At 32.1% G+C, this 24,333-nt stretch overlaps 1 protein-coding gene across 1 annotated transcript in view; it reads left to right on the top strand.

Annotated features, from left to right (window-relative positions):
• Positions 1 to 265: 265 nt before the first annotated feature.
• Men-b (NADP-dependent malic enzyme b, mitochondrial) overlaps positions 266 to 24,333 on the top strand; it is a 60,231-nt gene continuing 36,163 nt past the window's right edge. Inside the window, exon 1 of the mRNA XM_072542721.1 lies at positions 266 to 461. Within this exon, the coding sequence (XP_072398822.1) occupies positions 433 to 461 (29 nt within the window). The 5' untranslated portion in view covers positions 266 to 432. The remainder of the gene's footprint in view (positions 462 to 24,333) is intronic.

Below are 24,333 nucleotides of genomic sequence, written 5' to 3' on the forward strand. Positions count from 1 at the left end.
TCAGTTTAGCCTGAAATGCATTTTCTCAAAAATGTCATATATACTGCATAAATTTGGGCGTACCATTTATCCGCATCAATATCTTTCCTACTTATTTTTTTTAGATGATAGTGTTAAAATACAATTCTTACAATAAAATACGTCCAAATGTACTCTTAAGACTAATCAATAAATTATTCCATTTTGCCCTACATGAATGTAGTCCACTTTTCATTTAATCGGGAAGAAATGCTTGTCTGTCCACATGACGTTAGCTACCTGTCATTTTTGTCCAAAGAAGTCAGCTGTGTCGGTGATGTAATATAACGATCGAACTACCTGTGCCAATAAAATTCTGTGTTCCCAGTGTTTGCTGTGCTTCTAACTCGCGTCCATAAATTTTATTTAAAACTCCGAAAAAAATCGTATGACTCTTTTGTCGGCTTCTTAAAAATGTTGTCTTTTATACCTCGATCGCTCAGGTAAGTCATTTTAATCTTTATTTTGTAAAAAAGCTTGTCAGAGTATTCAAAATTATGATTTTTATGCAGACAATGTGTTGTTATATAAAGCTTATAAAAATAATAACAATGCTGTCTCTTTAACAGCTTAAAAATCAATTATAATGATACATTCTACTTAGATAATGTTCCTAAAAATCGATATAAAGTGAAGTTGAAGGCAGATTTTATTAGATTTCCAATACAGAAATACAAAACAGAAATCCAATATTTACAATAGTAATTTGAATCAAAATTAAAGGAATTTTTATTTATAATTGATATTGGTTTTTATTTGCAATGATTATTTGAACTACAATGACATTATTTAAGGTGCAATTTCACAATGACAGTTAATTCACAAAAAGTTTTTAGGAATTTAAATACGCACTTAATTACTGAGGCTTTTCACAAATATTTTATAAAAAATGAATGACCCTTCATTCAATTCCCTACACATTATGTTTAAAAACTGTTAATATGATGTTATTTACAAGAATTAACCACATTTATATACTAATTTTATCATTTTTTATTATTTCAATTTCATTATTCTAGTCTGTTGTAAAATTTATTTTTAGATACTTACTTAATTTAATTGTATAGCCAGCTGTGCATTTCTCAGCTGTTTTGAAAAAATGTATGATTTTAAATAATATTTTATTGCATGTTTGCAATCCCTAAACATTTTTTGTATCATAATTTTTTTCTTGTATTTTTTGTGCTCATTATAGTTTTTCTTAAAAAGTAAAAATGTTGAAAAATAACGTCTACGGTAATTATAAGGGTAAATATTAAAAATGCAAATCTTTGCGAATTACCTATTTGCCTGAAAGAGCTTAAATTTGAATTTTTTTTGAAAGTAGGTAGTAAAAGTATTAAAAAAAATGAACAAAAATTATGAAAGTAAAAAATGGCAGGATAAGTATAGGAAATTTGTACCTGCAGTGATAACAAAAATATGAAATTGTCTTAATTGTATAAAACCCAAGGAAAAAATAATAAATATCCATGATTTTTATTGTTGTGTAAAAATACATCCAAATGAAATGAAGATTGTTTTTATATAGACATTCACAGTAATTTTAATGTGTTTTTAGTATTTTATTAATGTCAGTTTGTAGATGTTCTTGTTCATCTGCCAAGATTCACGTTTAACATTTGAACTTGTTTATTAAATATATGAAAATTACATGAAGCTTTCTTCCCCATACAACTGATTGCTCTGCCAAGCATCTTAACATATCTTAAGTATGTTGCATATCATAACATATTTGTATCATCTCTATTTCATTTTATTCCGTTTGGTTTTTGTTTCTCTTTTTGATGATTTTTCCATGGTCACACTGAATATAAGAGGACTCGACTAATCTACTTCCCTAATGCTTGTTTGGGCATGCAATTATTTTCCTCAGTTCTCCTATCAAATTTCTCAATTATTACTAAATCTAGTTCTATTTAATTTATAATGTAGTAGAATTATTTTGAGGAATATCAATATAGTTTTTCTTTCTCCAAGTCTATATTATAATATGTGAGTCATATGATTTATTTAATAATCATAATTATCAAACAAAGGTATGATAATTGATTGATAACTTATTTACAATGGATTGTTGAAATATTTTACAATTTATCAAAATTAGCATTTTTAAAATAATACTTCAATCTATAAGTTGTGATTTATTTTACTGATTAATTGATTAAATTGTTGCAAAAAGTATTGCTGAAATTTGTTAGATATTATTCATATGTTAGGCCCATTTAAAAACTTTTAAAAAAGCACTTCCCATGTTACCACCATTGTTTTTTACTGTTTTTTTTTTCATTAATTTATGATATCCATTCCAGGACTCTGTACCAGCTTGCTGAGCTTGTTTTTTCTTACTATTATCAGCAAAATGATTTGTCTTTCTCATAAATAATTATGTGAATAATTAAATGAATTACATTGTTTGTTCCTTTGTTTACAGGAACATTTATGTTGTTTATAGCATGTTGGACTTAAGATTTTAATATTATTGGAGCTTCCTCGTTATCAATTTGTGCTGGTTCCGTTCTTGTGTCCATGATAAGATCTTCAATATATTTAGTCCATACTTGTTTTATTTCAATTGGGTTAATAATAGGTTTATTGTTTTTGTCAATTAATCGGTTAGGTGTATTTGTTCGTGATTTTCCAGATAATTCTTTCACTTTTTTATGTAAATTATAATGATCATGCTTTTTCTGCAATTCTTCCACTTCGATGCATGTTTCCATCATCCACGTTTCCTTAGCCCTTTTATTTTGTTCTGTACTTATTTGGGTTTTTGTTTCTATATTTTCTTCTTTGTTCCATGATTTCCAGTATTTCTTGAGTCATTCAACGTTTTCGGCTTTCTGTTTTCTTTTGTAGAGTTTCTTTCTGTGTTTTTATAACAGAATCTTTGATTTTACTCCACATAATGTTCACATTCTCAGTGTTTTTCATTTCTGATGTTAATTTCTTCATTTCTTGATTGATACAAGTTGAAGCCTCAGCATAGATTTCATTTATCTTGAGTAACTGAGTATTCACCTTAGAACTTTTGGATTTTATTATCTTTTTTACTACTAGTTTCATTTTTGAGACAAGGAGGTTATGGTCTGAAGGGACATCTGCTCCAGGAAAAGTCTTAACGCTTACAATGGAATTTCTAAATCTTAGATTGGTTAGAATAAAGTCGATCTGATTTCTAATGCAATTTTGTTCATTATCCTGTGGTGACCTCCAGGTATACAGTCTACGGGGTAGTAATCGAAATCATGTGTTCATAATCGCCAGGTTTTCTTCTTGACAAAATTGAGCCAATCTGTTGCTTCTAGCATTCCTTATTTCTAAACCATAATCACCTAATATAATGTCAACTTGGATTATTTCTATTTTTGCATTTAAATCACCCATTATTACTGTAATTTCTTCCTTTCTTGTGTATTGTAGAAGTTGTTTGAGTTTTTCATAAAAATGTTCTATTTCAGCTTCTGATTTATCTGCAGTTGGAGCATACACTTAATGTTCACTGGCTTAGCCTGTATTTGTAATAATAGCATTTTATCCGAAAAGGGAACAAAATTTACAACGGCTGCTTGGATTCTCCTGCAGATAATTGTTCCAACTCCATATAGATGATTTCGGGTGTCATTTCCGGAGTAGTATATCGTTTTATCCATGACCAATGTTTTACCGGAACCAGGCCAGCGCATTTCGCTTATGCCTAATATTTCTAGGTTCAGTCTGTTCATTTCCTGAATCGTGTTGTGCGTCTTTCCTTGTTCGAACAAACTCCTCACATTCTATGTCCCGAAATTTAAAAAGGATTTTTTCTCTATATAGTTAGTTGCCACATTCGGGTGGCTCCTCCTCGCGGAGATTCTTAGCACCCCTCGACTATTAAAGGTCCGCCGCGGACTAGGGGCCATGTGATTGACCGTGGTTCCATGGTTATTGTTCTAGGGAAATCTGACGATCATTAATGCAGTGGTTTCCCGTTGCCTTCTACATCTTTATGCCGTTGACCACTAATAGGTTCATCCGCCTTTGGAACCAATTTCTCAACAACAGGAGAAAGAAGTGCCATACCACTTACTAACTCATCCGCCCGAAGCCGAGATGAGATTGTCGTTGATGAGATTTGCTCTTATGTTAAATCTGTGGACCAGTCTTTGCAGACTATCTTCATCTTGGGCTATCAATATTGCGTCGTCTGCGTAACAGAGTATTTTTATTTCTTTGTTTCCCATTCTGTATCCTCTTCCTTTGTTAACGCTTTTGATGATTTCATCCATGATTAAATTGAAAAGCATGGGGCTCAATGAGTCCACTTGTCTTGTTCCGCTGCCTATTTTATAGGTTCTGTAAGTTGTGCATCTATTCTGACTTCCATTTTGTTGTTTTGGTAGATATTTTCGATAGTTTTTATAATATTTAGGGGAACTTCTCTGTTATACAGAATGTGGATTACATCTTTGAGTCTTACTCTGTCAAATGCTTTCTTTAGGTCAATCAGACATAGAAATGCTGATCTATTATAGTCTATCGATTTCTCAGTAATTTGATTTATTACAAATATTACATCTGTACACGATCTTCTACTACCAAAACCCTGTTGTTCATCTGCTAAACTTATCCTCTGATTTATTAGCACTTGTAAAATTTTAATTCTTAATTAAATTAACTTCGCTCGCAAAGATATACACAAAGGTACCTGGAAATCCCCGGATGGACTTACAGTAAATATGATAGATCATGTTATTGTAGACTCGAGACACCAATCGAATATAATAAACGTCCGCACCAGAAGAGGGGCAAATGCGGATTGTGATCACTACCTGGTCGAAAGTAGGGTAAGGGCTAGAATTTCAAACATCAAAAAGGAAAGAGGCTCTAAACATGAACGATACAAGGTAGAAAGACTCAAAGAAACAAACAAAAATAAAGAGTATAAAGAAAAGATAAACAACAAACTAGAAAACAGAATAACACATGAAAACCTAAATAAAGAGTGGGAAGAATGCAGAGACATCATAAAAGAGGCAGCTAAAGAAGTACTAGGCATAAAAGGTAGAGAAAGAAAAACAAGAACGAATGACTGGTTTGACAAGGAATGTCAGATCATCACAGACAAAAAAAACAGAGCATATTTACTGATGCAACAGGGGCACAGAACCCGACAAGCAGAGGAAGAATATAAACGACTACGCAAAGAAGAAAAGAAAACTCACCGAAGAAAAAAGAGAGAATATATGAACAAAGAACTTCAAGAACTACAAGAACTAAGTAAATCAACAGAGACAAGAAAATTTTATCAGAGACTAAACAAAAGCAGAAAAGACTTCAAACCGAGAACAACGATGTGTAGAGATAAGGAAGGTAATATATTGACAGAACAGCAAGAGATACTAAGTAGATGGACAGAACATTTTACGGAAAAGTTTGAAGGAGATCAGAGAGAGACGACACCTGACATACCATTAGACCAAGCAGACAACAGAGAAAAGACTCCACCAACAATAGCCGAGATTAGAACAGCAGTAGAAAAATTAAAGAACAATAAAGCACCGGGATCGGACCAAATAGCATCGGAGTTACTAAAGGAAGGAGGAGACGCACTACAAAAAACAATACATGAATTGATAACAAAGATATGGTCGAATAAACAGCTACCAACGGAGTGGAATAGCGGTATTATTGTACCATTACATAAAAAAGGAAATCAGTTAGAATGTGGAAACTACCGTGGAATCACGCTGCTGAATGCAGCATACAAAATAATGTCCAATGTCATTTATGAAAGACTTAGACCACACGCTGAAAAAATAGTTGGCAAATACCAAAGTGGCTTCTGTAGACAGAAGTCAACAATAGACCAGATATTTGTTCTGCGACAGATCCTCGAAAAAACAAGTGAATATAACATCGAAACACATCATCTCTTCATAGACTTTGAAAGCGCATATGACAATATAAACCGAGAATTCTTAATAAAAGCAATGAAAGAATTTAATATACCAACACAACTAATAGAACTGATAAAAGAATCTCTAAAAGTAGAAAGTAGAATCCGGATACAAAATGAATTAACGGAAACAATAGATGTGAAAAAGGGACTACGCCAGGGAGACGCTCTATCATGCATCTTGTTCAACATCGTACTCGAGAAAATACTGAGGGACACAACAGTCAATACACGAGGAACAATCATTAATAAAAGCGTGCAAATACTAGCATTTGCAGATGATGTTGACATAATCGCAAGATCAAGAAGAGAAATGATAGAGGCATACAACCAAATAGAACGAGCTGCACAAAATAGTGGTCTTAAAATCAATCAGACCAAAACAAAATATATGCAGGTAAGTAAAAACGCAGAAATAAGGCAGCCACAAAATATAACAATAGGAGAATACAACATAGAGGGGGTAAAAAACTTTATATACTTGGGATCCCTAGTCACGTCTGATAATAACGTTACGGAGGAAGTGAAGAGGCGAATATTTATTGCAAATAAATGTTACCATGGCTTAATTAGACACCTAAGATCAGATAACGTCGCAAGAAAGACAAAATGCCAAATATATAAAACCCTAATAAGACCGGTACTCACATATGGCTCAGAAACCTGGACACTCACTAAAAGAGAGGAAACGTTGTTAGCCACCTTCGAAAGAAAAATCTTGCGACACATATATAAGGGCACAAAAGAAAACGGAATATGGCGAAGACGATACAACTCTGAACTATACAAAATATACCAGGATCCGGATATTATCACATTCATTAAAATAGGACGGCTGCGTTGGATAGGACATGTAGAAAGAATGGAAGAAGGCGAAATACCAAACAAAATATTCAAACAGATGCCAGTAGGAAAAAGAACAAGAGGAAGACCGAAACTGAGATACTTAATGATATAACAACCTTAAAAATAAAAAACTGGAGAAAAAATGCACGAAACAGATCAGAATGGAGAAGAATCCTGGAACAGGCCAAGATCCAAAGAGGGTTGTCGAGCCAGTGATGATGATGATGATGAAAAGTTTAATTGTAAGTTTAGGGGCGGTTTGTTCGAATGCTTATCAAAACTTGATTGTAATCAAATATTTAATTACAAGCAAATCCGTCAGCAGCTGTCAAATTTATTAAAAATTGTTTATTATTGATTTGTAAATAAAAACATGAAATTAACATCAGGCAGAGTTTAATTATGGTTTATTTTAAATTATAACACAAAATAATAAAATTGAATAAAATAAATCATATTACGTATGACGTATTTTATTGCAATTAAATATTTGATTACAATCAAGTTTTGATTAGCGTTCGAACAATCGGCACTAGCGTAGTATTTAACAAATTTATACTTTTGTAGTTTTCTGGCTGTTTTTATCTGCTTTTTTAAATAGTAGAATTAGTTCGCTCGTTCTCCATTCTTCCGGTATTTTATTGTGTTTTATAATTTTATTAATTAATATTGTTAATTGTTCTGTCATTGCTGCTCCACAAAATTTCAGTAATTCGTTTGGTATCCCGTCTTTAGTTGCTGCTTTTCTGTTCTTCAGCTTTTCAATTATTTTACGAACTTCTTGTACATTCATATTATGTTCTTCATTGTGGTAGTCAATCCATGTATCCTTTTCTATGTGTTTTGGTTCTATTAGTTTCTTTACCTCCGTTTTTTGACCTCTTATGAAGCGCCATATTTCCTTTTGCAATTATAAATCTGGTTAGTAAATAATAATGATTTAATAGAAAATCATATTTTTTGTAATGGTCCTTTCTGCGAAAAGCTCTCAAGACCTTACTGTGATGATACTATTTTCATTACTGAAGGCTAGCGACCGCACCGCCAATTGTTTTTATCTTTTATTGCCTTATTATCATCAGTACGTTTCAAGTTAATAATGAATATTAAAAAAAAATAATTATTTTTCGTAAGAAAATTATATTTCACACTTTCTGGAACTCATCACAATCAAAATTCCTTTTTATTTAATTTGCGATATAAAACATTGCTAATCAGATAATTCGTATCTGAATTTTCATAAATTTAAATATATGTATGCTATACTATCATTATTATCAGGAAATCTCGAATTTTATTCAATGTCAAAACGTGTTTACTTTTATATTTTATTTTGTAAGATATAACCACAGATTAAATAATTTAATGGTAAATAGCTAAACGATTATTTAGTCTAAATTTAGGACGCATTTTTTGGCTAAGGTCCTGTCAATGATTTAATTGTCCAAGGACAAAATGTTAACAAACTCCTAAATATATATGAATATTATAATTAGATTTTGTGTCCAATGAATTATAATTATATAAGAACATCACAACGTTTCGTACGGTAGCCACAAATCGATTTGTGTTCTGTTAATCTTGAAGATAAAAGGAATCTTTGTTGAAGCTATTTATTTATTCACGGGATGTCCACATTTCTACAAAAATTTAACAAAAATAGAATATCCCAACAATAACCAAAATACTAAAACTAAATATTAAATAATGAGATAGTATTTTATTGGGAATAAGCCACAATTGAAGGTTAAAATAAGTTTATTGACGGTATTTTGAAAACGATTTCCGAGGTGAAAATTGAAACGTCAATAAACTTATTTTAACCTTCAATTGTGGCTTATTGCCAATAAAATAGTATCTAATTTAAAATGCCACAAGAAAATAGCTTCAGAACAATATTAAATAATGATTAAATAATTATTAAATAATGTTAAACAAATGATTAAATTAAAATAAATTTTCCTGAAAAACTTATTAAAATTAAATGAATAACTACTTAGATGTCACTCATTTTCGATTCCTTTTAATACTCAGCCAAGAAGGCTTAAATCTTACAAATTTTATATCCGCCAGATCATAAGGGTCGGCCCTCAATTCGTTACCGAGCAGGTATAGGAACCGAGGGAACCGAACGAAACGAGCAGGAACTAATAAGTTTAAGTTGCTGCATGTGATACCCAAATATATATAAAAATACTTGTACCTAAACGTACTGGTACTAATAATATGGTCTTTCAGATAAAAGGCTTTTGTCAATTTACGGAACTTTAGGAATGAAGTTGTAGATTTAAGTTTCAAAGGGAGATGGTTGTATAATTTTTTTGCCGAATATAATACAGATTTCTTTACTAACTCACTGGACGGGATCGGTAAATACACATCAAAGCTTGAATTTCTGGTGGATTAATCATGATTAGGCCTTGCTGGAAAAACATGTATGTAGGTGTTTACGAATTAAGCAAACAGTTTCTAAAATATATAAAGAGGGAAGAAATAAAATCCCGTGATTTTTGAAGTAGCTTCTTCCAATGTTTTATTGTACTGAGGCCAAAAAGATACCGTATTGTTTTTTTTTTTTAATTTAAAAATAACATCAGATTGGGCAGACACCCCAAAAAGGAAGGCCATATCGAAGATGAGACTCGAACAAAGAAAAATATGTTATTTTGGAAGATGCTAAATTGATTTCCTTCGAAACAGATCTTATTGCATAGCAGGCTGAGACTAGTTTCTTACTTAACAAATCGATATGAGGGGACCATTTAAAGTTGCTGTCTATAAAAATACCAAGAAATTTTACAGAATCAATGGTACTGATATGGCTGTTATTAAGAAGTAAGGGTTGAAGAGCTCCTTTATAGGAAAATGCTATTGTTTTGTCCACGTTAAAAGAGAGTAAATTAGAGTCGGACCAGGTTTTTATTTGAAGTAGATCAGAAGTTATAGTTGTCTGAAGAGTTGCAATATTAGAGTTCCTCCAGGTGATACTATCATCAGCAAAAAGAAAAAAAATTTCATCGACTTTTAAAATAGATGATGTCATTTATAAAGATAAGGAAAAGTAGACGACCCAGTACTGAACCTTGTGATACTCCACATACAATGCTTTTGTGACTAGTGTCAGTATCATTTGCTCTAAGTAGTTGTTTCCTATTCCTCAAGTAAGATTGGAACCAATTCAAAGAAATACCTCGAACTCCGTAGAAATTTAGTTTTTTTATCAAAATGTCGTGATTTACACAATCAAAAGCTTTGGCATAGTCACAAAAAACAGTGGCAGTGTAAAGATTATTGTTTAGTGCCTGATAGACTTTATGTAGTACAGAAAACACAGCATCGCTGGTACATTTATTAGATAAAAAGCCGAACTGACTTTGTGATAAAATGTTGTTTTCGACAAGAAAGCATATAAGTCCGACTTTTATAAGTCTCTCAATAATTTTGGATAGGACTGGTAGTAAGGTAATAGGTCTATAGTTGCAGAGATTCGATTTTTCACCACCTTTATGAAGAGGAATAATAATGGCTGTCTTAAGGCACTCTGGAAATATACCTTTTTCAAAGGAATCATTAATTAGGACTTCCAATACATTTTTTGGGAGATTTAAGAAAATTTTTATGGATAGTCCATTAGTACTACAAGAAGATTTGCTTTTGATACTACTGATTGTTTGGATCAGTTCAGATTTATCAACTGGTCTTATAAAGAATGAATTCGAGGCTTTTTTGAATTGGGGAGATAGGAAATAGGATCTTGCTGTGGCAAAATAGTTGATGTTATATTTTTACTCACATTAACGAAGCATTCATTTAGATTTTCAGGATATGGAAGGGAAAATGTTTGAGCTGTATTAGTTTTATTTCGAAGATCATTTACCCAAGGATACTTGGGTAGCACAAGCAACAGCAATTAATATTCAAATCACCGCATAGAATTTTTCTGCTTTTATTGGGCAGGTCGTCTAACAAATTTAGGTTCTGAAAAAATAGTTCCGTGGAAGAATCAGGTGATCTATAAATGCAAATAATGTATAGATTAAGATTCTTGTTATAAACCAGTGAAAACTCAAAAAGGCTTCATTTAACAGAAAGTCATATTTTGTTATAGGAGAGAAAGCATTATTTGTAGAAAGAATTAGGGTGCCACCATGAGCTGAACTTGGGCGATCATACGACCTAGCAATTGTGGTATATTTTTCTACAAAAAATACATGCTAACTAAGAACTTTTAAAACTGATACTAGAATGAGAGATCAAAGTGAAAACAGTTTTGAGCTTAAGACACATTTAGAAAAGCAGTAGATAAAATTCAATTTGCCTTATTGATAGTTCCATGAGAGTACATCACCTAAAGAGTGAGAAGAACTATTTGACTGAGAAATAAACAACTAAGCCATATATTACGTACCTGTGCAACATTTTATTCCCGTATGAATTTATCACTCAATTTTCGGTGTCTTGTAGGTCTGGAGAGGAGTAGCAAACTATTAAATCAATTCACTTTAATCTATTTGCAATTATTATTCAAGGCGATGAGGCTACTGTGACCTTAACCTGAACTAAAGATTAACACTATGTTTTTGTATACAATGCATATCAAAATTGTAACACATTCCCGATGTTTAAAGTAAACAAAAATTTTTTTTAGATTTTTTTTTAATTATTTAATAAACAGTTTTAAAAGAAAAGTTTGGACGTGTCCCAAAAAAAACTTCCGTCTTGGGACCGTGTCGATTTTGAATGAAATATTTGCGAATACTATTTTTCTCAAATTCGTATTGATTGACGAATAGTGTTTTTTTTGTTAAACTGTGAATTTTTGCTGATTAAAGTATACTGTGTTTTTCCTCAATACTGAGTACAACTTTCTTGGATTCTTCGGTTAGGACGGTAAAATTATTTTTCAGATCCTTTAACTTTTGAGCATATGGATGTCGTCATTACAAGCAAGGAGTTAAAATGATGAAATCCCCGCAAAATTACGTATAAAATCTGCGTAATTTTTGTTTGGCAATTTATTTGTTGGGAAAGCTCGAGTTTTGTATTATATTTTTTACCGATCACCAAATTCGCAGCCAATTTTTTAGGATCACCAAATTCGTATAGTCCATTTCCATCATATTGATAGCACATTATGCATGCAAATCCCTAAACTGTTGATACGGGTAACTCAATGAAAAATAGATATTTGTCAACAAGTTTACAGAAGTATATAGGAAAACAATTTTAAATTGAGTATGACCACCCGGTATAAAGGTTGAAGCAGAATAGAATACAATAGTTTTGAGGTTACTAATCCCTAAATAAAGTTGCCAGTGTCGGAGTGATGGAGATTAACAGGTACTAATGAATTTACAAGAAATGTAAGATGTTTATTTTATTGGTTATATATAAAATAATTTGTGGCCGTAACAGGGACCGATTTGTAAAAAAATGAATATTATTTTAATCAAATTCCATTTCAGATTCACTGCTTTCTTCAGAATCGAAGGAATCTTCAACTCCAATGTTAATTATTACCGGTTCCAGCATTGCATCATATTATCCAAATTCCACATTTTATTTTCTTCCTTGTGAGCATGACTAACAGCATTTTTCCAATTTTCTGGAGTTACTTTGGATAAGGAATGTTCTAATAATTGTTGTAAGTCTTCTAATTTAAAAGTTTTGTTGTTGCGTCCGACTTCACACTTTACTTGAGACCATTTATATTTTCTATCGGATTCAGATCACAGTGGTATGGGGGTAAACGTAAAATAATTACATCACGGTTTAATGCCATTTCATCAATTATATATTTTTTATAAGCTGCTCTATGTTGCCTTACAATAGGTAATAATTCCTTTTTTGTCGAATTCTCCTTGTACTCAATTGCGTGTTTATCCAACCATTCGATTATCTCTCCTTTTTTCCATGCCGTTGTTGGCAATTTTTCTGCTAGTCTTGAATGGTAACTAGCATTATCTATGACTGACAGAATTTTTTGGAATTAAATCCAACATTTGCTCAAAATATTCTTCAAAAACGTCAGCAGTCATTTCCTCGTGGTAATCTTTGGTTGATTTTGAGGCAAAATTTAATAATCCACCATTGACAAAACCGTATTCGTTTCCAATATGGGTTATTATGAGTCTGCGTCCTTTTCCAATGGGAATATTGATTATTCCAGTAGATACACCTTCGATGAATGCCTGACGGGAACTTTTCACATTTGTATCAACCCATAGATATGGTACAGTATGACCTTCATTTAGCCGTCTCGTCCAAATAAAAAATTGTTTGCCCTTCTTCTCGGTACTTTTTAATAGTTCTTAGATAATCTCGTCTCCAACATACAATGTAATCTTTTTCAATTAAAACGGATTTTCTTCTATTCTTTTGCCAACGAAATCCCATCTCTCTCAATAGTCCCATAATTTCTTGTTGCTTATGATTGGTAACTCTTCGTTTTCTCTAATTAATGTTTGGATTTTGTCCAATGTTGGAAATTCTTTGTTAAAAAAAAAAATGAGTGGACGCTGCGTCTTATCATGTTTTTATGTATTTCTTCAATTTCCAAGGGTTTACTCCCTCCACTCTTCTTGGGAGATGAAACAGTTCCTCCTTTTCTTTCTTTTAAGAATCTATAAATTGTTGCTTCTCCAACCCCTGTCATATTTGAACACATGTTAACGATTTCACGAACATTACTTAAAGGGCGTTGATGTACAAGTGCATCGTGTACATTTAATATTATATTTTTCTCTCTTAGACTGAAGGAACCTTTAAAACTACTCTTAACCGGGATAAAACCTGTTGTCGACGTCATTTTTAAATGCAAATAACAAAATATCGACACCAAAAACGTAGGTAGGTAAGACATGAACAATGTACATCTACAAACTAAATGGAAGATGCAAAAAATTTCTAATTTATATTATTGGCATAAGCTGTAATGTGGCATAAAAACTACTTAAACTATCATTAGTGAAGCCTTATCAGTAATTCCAGGTAATCGTTCAAAGAAGGTATTCTTTTTGTGTCAGGCGATAACTTGTATAGAAAACAATAATCACCTTTAAATTACTGTTTACATTAATTTATTTCGTGAAACATTGAATTCTCTCGTTAATCACCCGTGTATAAGTAACAATAATCGTGTGGCATATATACCGACGTTTTTTACGCACAAAAAAGGTATAGTGAGATTAGTGGACAGTGGACACTTATTTTACAGAAGATTTTTTAAAAGATAATGAATTGTTGACGGCATCTTAAAATATTAATTTTTTTTATTTATTTCAAAACAAGTATAGGGTGACGCCTTTGGTTTTTTGACCTGTTGAGGATTTGCATACATAATGTGCTATCAATATGATGGAAAAGGACTATAGCCAATTTTTTAGGATCAACAAAATTTTCAAAAGAATTAAAAATTAAATTTTTTAAATAATTAACTTCTTGCATGAAAGGGCCGGTCTTTTTACCTCCAGATAAATATTGTCCTATTTGATAGATAGTTATCTAAAGGATAGACATTTATTTATAAAATAAAATGTACCCGTCTTTTCACGTCAAATTATATTGGTTACTATCTGTAAGATAAATAAAAATTTATTTCGGAAAACACCAATATTAATTGTCAAAGAAATCACAATAATGTTTTAATATCTCTTTTGATTATACAATTTGTGGTGTCAGGAATAAATTAAATTATGTAAAGAAAATTTAATAAACGAATAAAAAATAATACATGTTTAGTGATTCTTTTCAGGTTTTTCCATAACACTAAAATATTATACAAGGTTAGCTCAAACATCTTCAACTTCAAAAGTTCAGTTTTGTCTTTATTTAGCAAGTCATCTTCAAAGTTGTCTTAATTTTGATCTCTCATTAGGTTATACTCGTAGAATGTTGCTGTAGATTAGAACGGTTGAATCTTTTTAACCTACTGCTACTTCCACTGGATGAACTAGTACCTAACCTTCTCTTCTATACATAAAAAGTTATGTTGCATATCTGGTTCTAATATGAAATTCATTATAGAAATTGGATTGCTTAGTGGACTTCTTAAAATGGCTCTAAACATAAAACTTTAAATTATTTTGTATAAATCGTACCTTAAAAATATTAATCACATTATTAATAATTATATTAATATGAAATTAATATTTTTTGTATTATCAATTAAACATATCGTTTCAAAAACAAAATATGATTGACTCATAGGTTGAAATGCCAGTAGTTCAGATTTCTTTGTTCAGATTGCGATATGATTTTAAATCTAAACTAACATAAAGCTTTAAATTATTTTGTATTATATTCTACCTTAAAAGTATTATTAAAATTAATTATTAATTATATTAATATGTAATTAATACAGTATTATTAATTAAATACATCGTTTCAAGAACAAATTATGAATTAAAATGTCAAATGGTGGTAGTTTTTTTCCTAGATGGAGTCGTTACTTTACTGGACAAACGGTGTGACTTATCATCATCATAAAAACGTATTTTAGTGGCATTTTTTAGTACTCTTTATATTGTCATCTTGCCATGCACGTTTAAACGACCCGTTCTCTCATTCCCCGAATTTTTTTAGAATTTTTAAAGTAGTACAAGGTAGTTAAAAATCGAAAAAACAGTATTTTTGATGTTTTTTTCGCCGTTTATTAAGTTACATTTTTAGTTAGAGACACTCGCTACTCTTTTGAAAGTTATTTTAGTAAATAGCTGACATCAATACCTTTAATTTGGACCCCCTCCCCCATTTGAACCATTTTGGACTCTTAAAACCAGAGTTATGTTGATTTAAAAGACTAAAATCTGATTCTAACCTTCAATTCTCTGGCGTTTCACAATTTTTTCGTAATTTTTGAGTTATAATTTTAGTTAGAGGGACGGTACCACTTTGAAAATCATTTGATCGATCATTCGACATCAATACCTTTAATTTAGATCTCGAATGAACCGTTTTGGACTCTTATAACTGGAGTTATGATGATTTTGAGGTTGTGTCAATATTTTGTGCTTAAATTTGGTGAATCTTCATATTTTGTGATGCCTTGGGGTCAAGTTTCCCCTGGGGCAATTGTGACATTCTTATCCGGCTATGGAGCTATTATATATTAGCCGCTATTAGAAGCGTTGTATAATGAATTAAGTATACGTTAATGTATTATGGAGACACCCATTTTATTGGACAGGTATCCTAAAAATCGTGCTATCAGTAATTTTTATACGGAGTCTACAAGTAGTTTTTAAATAATCTTTAGTTAGATTATTTAAGTTTGAGATATTTTGTTATCTAGCTCTCATAGACTTTTATATTTTTGTATGATGCATCTGCGGTCATTTTTGTGGTTTCCTTTGAAATTTTACATTTATGTAGCGGTTATTTATGTACCATCCTGCGCCGGATTGAGAAAAATAATTATAACATACATTTTTTAAGTTTCACACATTGGTGTGCTATTTACATAATTGAAGTATACTCAAAATTAACACATCGTCATAAATCCAATTAAATAACAGTGGTACAGGATAGTATATGATACAAATTTGTGTATGTAAAAATAGATATTGTTATTAGTAAATTTATAATAATATACGTTGAAGGACTTAGACTTTGCAAAGGGGTTTGCAAAAGCCTACTAATTTTAATTTTGTTGTGCTTGGTTTTTAAACTTATTTGGAAATATAAGTGGTACAGTAAAACCTCCCTTAACCGAAACGGCTGACAGTCTTAATAATTTCGTCAATAAAAAGTAAATTTTTATCGCAAAACGTAAACAATTCCATTAATTTCACTCACCGATTGATGCCTATGTGTGTTGGGAAATCAAGCCATTTCCAAATCAAATCATTTTAAAGAAGCCAAAAAATCTCATGGATGTCGACCATTTTATTTTTAGAATGGTTCGAAAATGAATTCGTCCCAAGTGTAAAATCCTTTTTAAAATCAAACAACCTTCCCATCCAAGCATTGTTGCTTGTTGGCAATGCGCCAACTCACCCTCAAAATCTACAAAATGGTGACAATTGTCAGATTTTTGTCACCGAATGTCACGAGCTTAATTCAGCCGTTAGACGAGGGAGTAATAGAGACATTATAGAGGAGCATTCTTAAGACATCTGCTATTACAGGAGACGCATGAATCCAAAAGTGTTTCCGAAATTCTCAAATCTTTAACAATGAAACATGTTGTTTATTGGTGTGCTGAGTTGTAGGCCAAGATCAAATCTTCAAATGCTGGAACAAACTTTTTGATGGGATTTTGATTGACGATCCCGAAGAAGAAAATGATAAAGGAACGACAGAAGAAATTAAACTTTAATAAAAATTTGCTGGGATGTAACGAAATTAACCAAGACGAGATACGTGAGTGGTTAGCAGCCGATTATTCAGAAAGTGAATATATGGCTCTTCATCCAGACAACCTGAGCATATCAGACGCCGAAGATGACGACCCAACAGACAACAGGCAGCACGAGCCCTCCTACGAGATTTTCAATGCCTTAGAGGTAAGAATTTTATACAGTAGGCATAATTAGTTAGGAACACGACAAGGTTCTTAATTTTTGTTGTCATTGCTAAAGTTTTGTCCTTTTTAGATTGCTTTACGTTTCGTTGAACAATCGAATGAGGCAAACTCATGACGTTCTGCAAATGGACGATGGAGAGATATAGCTGCCAAACATCGTTGTCAAACGAAAACGCAAAAGAAAATAGAAGATTTCTTTAAAAAAGAATGTTAAACTTGTTTATTTTCCGTGATTTTATTACTTTATTCTGTATCTACTTATTAGAAAACATTATGAAATCACCTCATAGTATTTTTTAACACCAATACTTTGACCAAGAATAATATAAAAACAATGTTATATTTAACGGAAATTCTTGTTATCCGAAACAGCCTTCCCCCCAATTATTTCGGTTAACGGAGGTTTTACTGTATTTAAATCCGAACACTTATTATAAAATATTTTATTTTAATAAAACTTTGTATACATGCTTATCTTGGCAAAAACAATAAATTTCAGCCCTATCAGTTTAGGTTTTACGCCCAGTTCCACCAACGCGATTTAAGTGAAAATTTGATCTTAAGAAATAATTTTCACTTAAGTCCGTTGAGTTTTGTTCCACCAACTAAAAATATTTACTTGAGTACAAATATTTTTGCTTAAGCTTAAGTCACCTACTATGACGACTTAAGCAAAAATTTTAACTTGAGCATGCATTGAAATTCATTTTCTGTCATATATTGACACATAAGTGAGGTTACATTTCATCCAGTGTTGCCAATCGGCGCATAATTATGCGATTTTCGCATAATTTAATTCCCAGCGCATAATTTTCGCATTTTCATAAAATCGCACAATTTCGCATAATCCAGCAAAGCAAAAGAAAAAGCCAAGGCCAAGCCACAGTTTACAACGTTTATAAGAAGAGTCCGCGTCTTCTTTTTTCTTTTAAAACAAAATGTTTGTACTGACCTGACATTTATAGTTATACAGCATTAACTTTAGCAAATGTTTCGTGACTGTGACACGCTTTAAATCCATTTTCAATCACTATTACAATGACAACTGACAGGACATGACAGTGACAGATGACAGTAAGGACATAAAAATAAGGTTTGTTTGATGTTTGTTGATTGCTTCTCACGTTTTACAACACAGCGCATAATTTTGGACAAAATCGCATAATTTTTGACAGGGAGGTGCATCTTTCCATGCCCAGCCATTGGTAACACTGATTTCATCTGTTGATCGTCGATGTTGGGTTAACTCGCATTTTTTCGGTCTAATTGGATTTTTTATTTTTATAATCTTATTTAATCTATAGTAATATCGTAGTATAGTAATCTATAATATAAAAGTAGTAGATAGTATATAATAGTTTATAGTGTATACATAGCGTACGTAGATGTTCTTGTGTTGATAGCATTTTTATTTTTATATTTTTTTGTTGTAAATTGCACCGAAGTGTGTAGTTTATCGTGTGTGTTATATACAATATAGTGTGTATAATATGTTTTACTATAGTTTAAACTATTATATTTATTTTATACTAGCTACAAAATAAAATATCAAAATACACAAGAACACAGGTCACCATTTACATTTACAATAAATATTGAAATGACATTGGATTAAATACAGCATCAAAAATGACACAAATGTTCATCTTTTTCTTCTTTTTTTGTTGTTTCTGCATTAATAACGAGTCAACAATTTAAGAATTTCTGACAATTTTGCAAAAGTTGGTATTTCGGAGAACTTAAGTTTTTTCTTGGTTAAGTTAAGTAAAAATTTGTATGGTGGAACGCAAATTACAACTAAGAAATATTTTTAACTAAGCAAAACTTAGGTAAGATTTTACTTAGATCACGTTGGTGGAACCGGACGTTAGTTTTTTATTCAATTTCTTTTTTTCTAAATTTGTTAACCACTAAATTTTAAATTTTAAATCTAGTACCGATCAGAATTTAGTACAACTTACAATTCACACAGTACGAAGACTCACAAGTTTCCATCAACTGAGTTTGAGCGAGCGGAAAACATTTTTTACAAGATCAGAATCAAATCTTTCGTGCAGCTGTTTCCAAAGTTACATCTACCATTTGGATCGCCAATGTTCAAAAGCAGACGACGCGATAAGAAGAAGACCGAGTTTGATAGGGGGCGGATAGTTGGCCTAAAGACAGCAGTTGCCGTCATGTTGATTCCGAAGTCAGCATCAGTTACGAAATGCTACAAGTTTTACTGTATTTTATCGATTACCTCTCATAAAAACTGGTCACATCTACAACCGCTCCAATACCATTCGTATTGATGCCAAATGACGACACCGACAAGTTGTTACATCGGCCAAGCGATGCATCAGAGGGGAGGGACGGTTTACATGCAGCGTTGCCAGATAAAGTAAAAATTCTTTAACTAGTTATATTTTTCTGCCTACGGTGTTTATTTTTTTTATAAAATAGATTTACATATTTTCTAAATGCATAGTATCCATACGCGGGTCGCAAAAAATATCTTTCGCATGCGACCTGCGGGTCTTGCGTTGGATAGCCCTGGTATAGACCTCCTAAAATTAAATTTATTATAAAACTATTAATTCCACCGTGAGGGCACAGATACCAAGTATACCATAGATGCCGTTTTATGGCCCGTTTTCACGCTACGTCTTATTGTACGTTTTGTGGGTCATATAAAACGTACGACAAAATGTACGTTTTGTCCAGTGTATACACACTACGTTTTCCCTTCCGTTTTCATTCTCATTTCTAATTCAGAGTCTTGAGTTGTGTGGAGTTTGTTTAGTGTTTTTTTATTATGGAGGAAACACGGCTGCTTTCTTTTATTTTTTCAACTATAAAGATACTACGACTGAGGAAAAAGGGGATGAAGAGGGAAAAGACAAGATGGTCAAGAGAGTGGGCTTCTAAAAAGAAGCCAGTATTCCCACGTCTCGTTACTAAAAGAGGCGAACCAGATGATTGGCGCAATATTTGCGAATGGACACCTCAGCCTATTGTCAATTGCTAGAGTTGGTAACACCATACATATTGAAATAAGACACCTCATGAGAAAAGCCATTACACCCCATGAAAGACTCACCGCAACTCTCAGATATCTTACAACAGGACGCAGCGTCAAGGACTTGGAGTTCACAATCATAATATCCAAACCAGCGTTAAGCCAAATAATTACTGAAACCTGTAATGCAATATACTTGGTTTTAAAACATAACTACTTAAAAACTTTTATACAATTCAAAAAATTCCTCGAGAAAATCGTGGGTGCATTGCCGCAAATCTGACATTATTATTCTTTTTTTTGGGAAAAATGAAACGAACTGCAGTGGAACTAGTTGTCAAATAAGTCAAGATCGGACGACTTGTCTGAATATGTATTTTCACGTAACGTTTTATCGTATCAGTTCTCGCAAAACTATACTTCTTCCATCATTTCTACGATCTGACCTTGGATTTCATTTCGATTCGACAAGACGTACGTTTTGCTGTTTACATGCCACGTTTTATTGTATAGGATTTGTCCTATCCAACAAAACGTACAATAAGACGTAGCGTGAAAACGGGCCTTTAGACATAGAAAACTTGTAGAAGAATAATTTTATCTACCTTTTTACAGTAGATAAAAAGATATAAAATCAAACACCATGCATGAAGTTATTATTGGCCAAAAAGGACGTCTGTACTCAGTGGAATATTCCTATAAACACATAAACCGCTTACATGCACTTTCCAATCAAATTTTATTTTAAAAGATGATATGAGTTATTATTGAATTTCATACATGCACTATCTAGAAGTAGTAGTACAGATTATCAACAAGCAATAAATAATAATAAGCAGTAAGTGCTATTAACTCAATAGCACTAGTATTATAAAGCGTTTTGAATTGAATCGAGATAGTCAATTGCTGTATAAACAGATTTGTGGACATTTGGAAGTATTCCAATTTTAAATAGAGAATCAAAATGAAGGCGACCTGTTTGGCTAAACGCTACAAATCAAAATTAAATATCTTTGTGTTCTACCGTATTGAATTACTTCATATTATATTAACAAAAAATGATAATATATGTATTTATAGGAAATAACATTTTATCTGTTTTTTACGAGTAATACATATGGTCATTATAAATATGATAAAAATGTTTGTTAATTTTTTAATAAAATTTATCTTGCTATAAACTTGAAATTCAATTTACACAATCGATATCGAATGATTTATTTTCCGTATAGTTTGTCAACAAATATGAATGATCAGTATATTTTCGGATTAGGTGTAAGAAGCACCATAAGATGATTTTTAGAAAAATATATTTTAATAATACTTTCGGATCATAATTGAAGGGTACAGGGAAAAACCAGATATGTCATTTCTTGTCACAACTGAGTCAATTGAATTTTAATGTTTAAAACCAATTATTTTTATTTTAAAAAAGGGATTATAAACAGTAGTTTACATAAAACAGAAATTAACATTATTATAAAGTATTATAACTACAGTTTTTGGGTTTACAAAGTCGGCTTTGTTGCAAAAAAATCTGCATCACTCACGGTTTTTCAGAAACAAAAGCAGCCTTTGGAATTGGTAAAGGATCTGTAGCAAAAATTGAAAAAAAGTAATAAATCTCATTGTTATTTAAAAGTTTCTTATAACTTACCATCGTATACCCGAACAGACAGCAAAAATTCTCCACATCTTAAAGCTGAGTTTTGGTAAAAGCGTTTTCGTATTATTCCAGATAGTACTGGTCCATTGTATGTTGAACGGTAGTAGATAAGGCGAGTATGATCAGATGATGCTACTTTTTCCTTCAAACCCCAAGGGAATGCCTAATGACTTCTTCAAATTTTTCCGGGACCTCAAAGGGACAATTCAAATCCCACAGTCCTCTTACAGGGAATGTGATATTTATTTCTTTCAGATTATGAATTTTGTTGTTTACTACAAAATGAATAAATCGAAAAATAGTTTTTATTTTGTCCTCCGGCAGAGTCACAGAAGATTTGCAGTTCTTCAACATGGCCTTTGTAAGTAAATATTGATAAAATGGAGAAGAAAAGATGCAACGTCCTTTGATCCTTTTTTCGCCATTCCTTCATGATAGGAATAAAAAATAGACTGACCATAAGAGAGGACATGTACATTAAAGGCATACATAGACAATTGGCATTTATAGTACACATCGTTAGCGGTAATTTTCGGAATTTAAACCTTTTTTTTGAAAAATCAATGCAGATGACTTTCTTTTTGTTGCTTTTTTTGCAGATTTTTTTGCTTGCCTTTTCCTTGAATAGAAGACATCGACCTTTCTTTTATGCAAATCGTTCATAAGAGTTAATTGTCTAAGTTCATCAGTATCAATCAAACTTTTAAACTTTATTTGAAATTCATCACACGTTGCGCATGTGTCACTTGTGGGGTATCCAAAAGCAATATTAAAATACGTATTAAAAATTGTTCTGTATGTTTCAGATGAGACTTTACCATTTAGATGATTTTCCTTAAAGAAGTTAAACATTTTTTTGATCGTGAGCTCTTCTGGTAAATAAGTCTTTTTTGTATCTTTCAGACTATAGTGTCTCTGACGATCCTTACAACTTTTGATGTGGTCACATACCACACCTTTTGTTAAGTCGCCCAGTTTTCTATGTGTTCCAGGCTTTTCTTTATAATTCATTTTATTTTTTGTAATCCCATGAATGGAACAAAAAGCTTTGGCACACAACGGAATATCACAATCGCGAACTCGAACTCGATACGCAGAACTTGCATCATGGAAACTGGCAATATTCTCGATTCGACAAGGATTTTTATGTAAGACCGTAAGTAAATCAACCAAATAATAATTTTGCTCATCGTGAGAGCGATTAATATGTATAGTATTATGTACTTTTGTTGCTATTTTTGCCTTAAAATATGTCTTGCACTATTACGGTTGGAAAATACCTCTCTTGGTCTTTGAAAAGGAAATATAGTGAAGTAACTGAAGCATCTGAATCAACTGATTCATTGACAACTAGCAGAGATGGAGAAGATGCAAATGTTCAATTTGTGGAAAGGAAGTTCATTACCAAAAAGAAATTTGGGGAAAAATAAGAAGGTATGATCCTAGCTATCTCACGTTATATGGCTTTATTCAAGTTGGCAACGAGCAGGCACCAGAATGTTGCTAATGGGTGCTTGGTTCCATCTAAATTAAAAAGACATTTGGAAAGTAATCATTCTGGTTTAGCCGATAAGGCCGAAGAAACCTTCAAACGTCGTGCTTCATCTCTTCAGGCAGGGTCACGCATGATGGAAAGAGTCTACAAAAATGAAAATGAAAATGCCACATTGCAAAGGCTGGAAAACCTCATACCATTGCCGAGGAACTGATTAAACCTTGCGTGAAGGATGTCGTACAATGCATGTTACGTCCAGATATGACCAAGAAGATTGATAATGTGCAGATGTCAAACACCGCTATAAGCAAGAGAATTCACACTATTTCAGACTTTGTAGAGAGAGAGCTTATAAATATGTTAAAAACTTGTGAATTTTTCAGTTTACAGCTTGATTAAAGTCCGACGGTTGGACTTGCTGTTCTGCTTGTGTTTGTGAGGTTTCCATTCGGGATGAAAATAGAAGAAGAATTCCTTATGTGTGAAGAGCTTAAAAGTTATGCCACTGGTGAAGAAATTTTCAAAGTTATCCACGAGTATATAAGAAAAACTGATATAGAGTGGAGTAAATGTGTGGATATTTGCAGTGATGAAGCGGCTGCAATGGTTGGCAATGGTAAAATTAGAGGGGCGGTGTCTAGAATAAAGATAGTGGCAGAAAATGCCTCCAGCAGTCATTGTATCTTACATTGCCATTCTTTGGCAACTAAAAAGATGCCGCAAGTCTGCTTCAAGAATGCCTTTTAAAGCTCACTGCTGAAGATATGGGTATGGATCACTTCAATCTTTTGCTCCACATAGAGGTCCGGTGGATATCGAGGGGAACAATTTTAGGGAGACTATT

Source organism: Diabrotica undecimpunctata, chromosome 9 (genome assembly GCF_040954645.1).
Source record: "Diabrotica undecimpunctata isolate CICGRU chromosome 9, icDiaUnde3, whole genome shotgun sequence".
Classification (NCBI taxonomy): domain Eukaryota; kingdom Metazoa; phylum Arthropoda; class Insecta; order Coleoptera; family Chrysomelidae; genus Diabrotica; species Diabrotica undecimpunctata.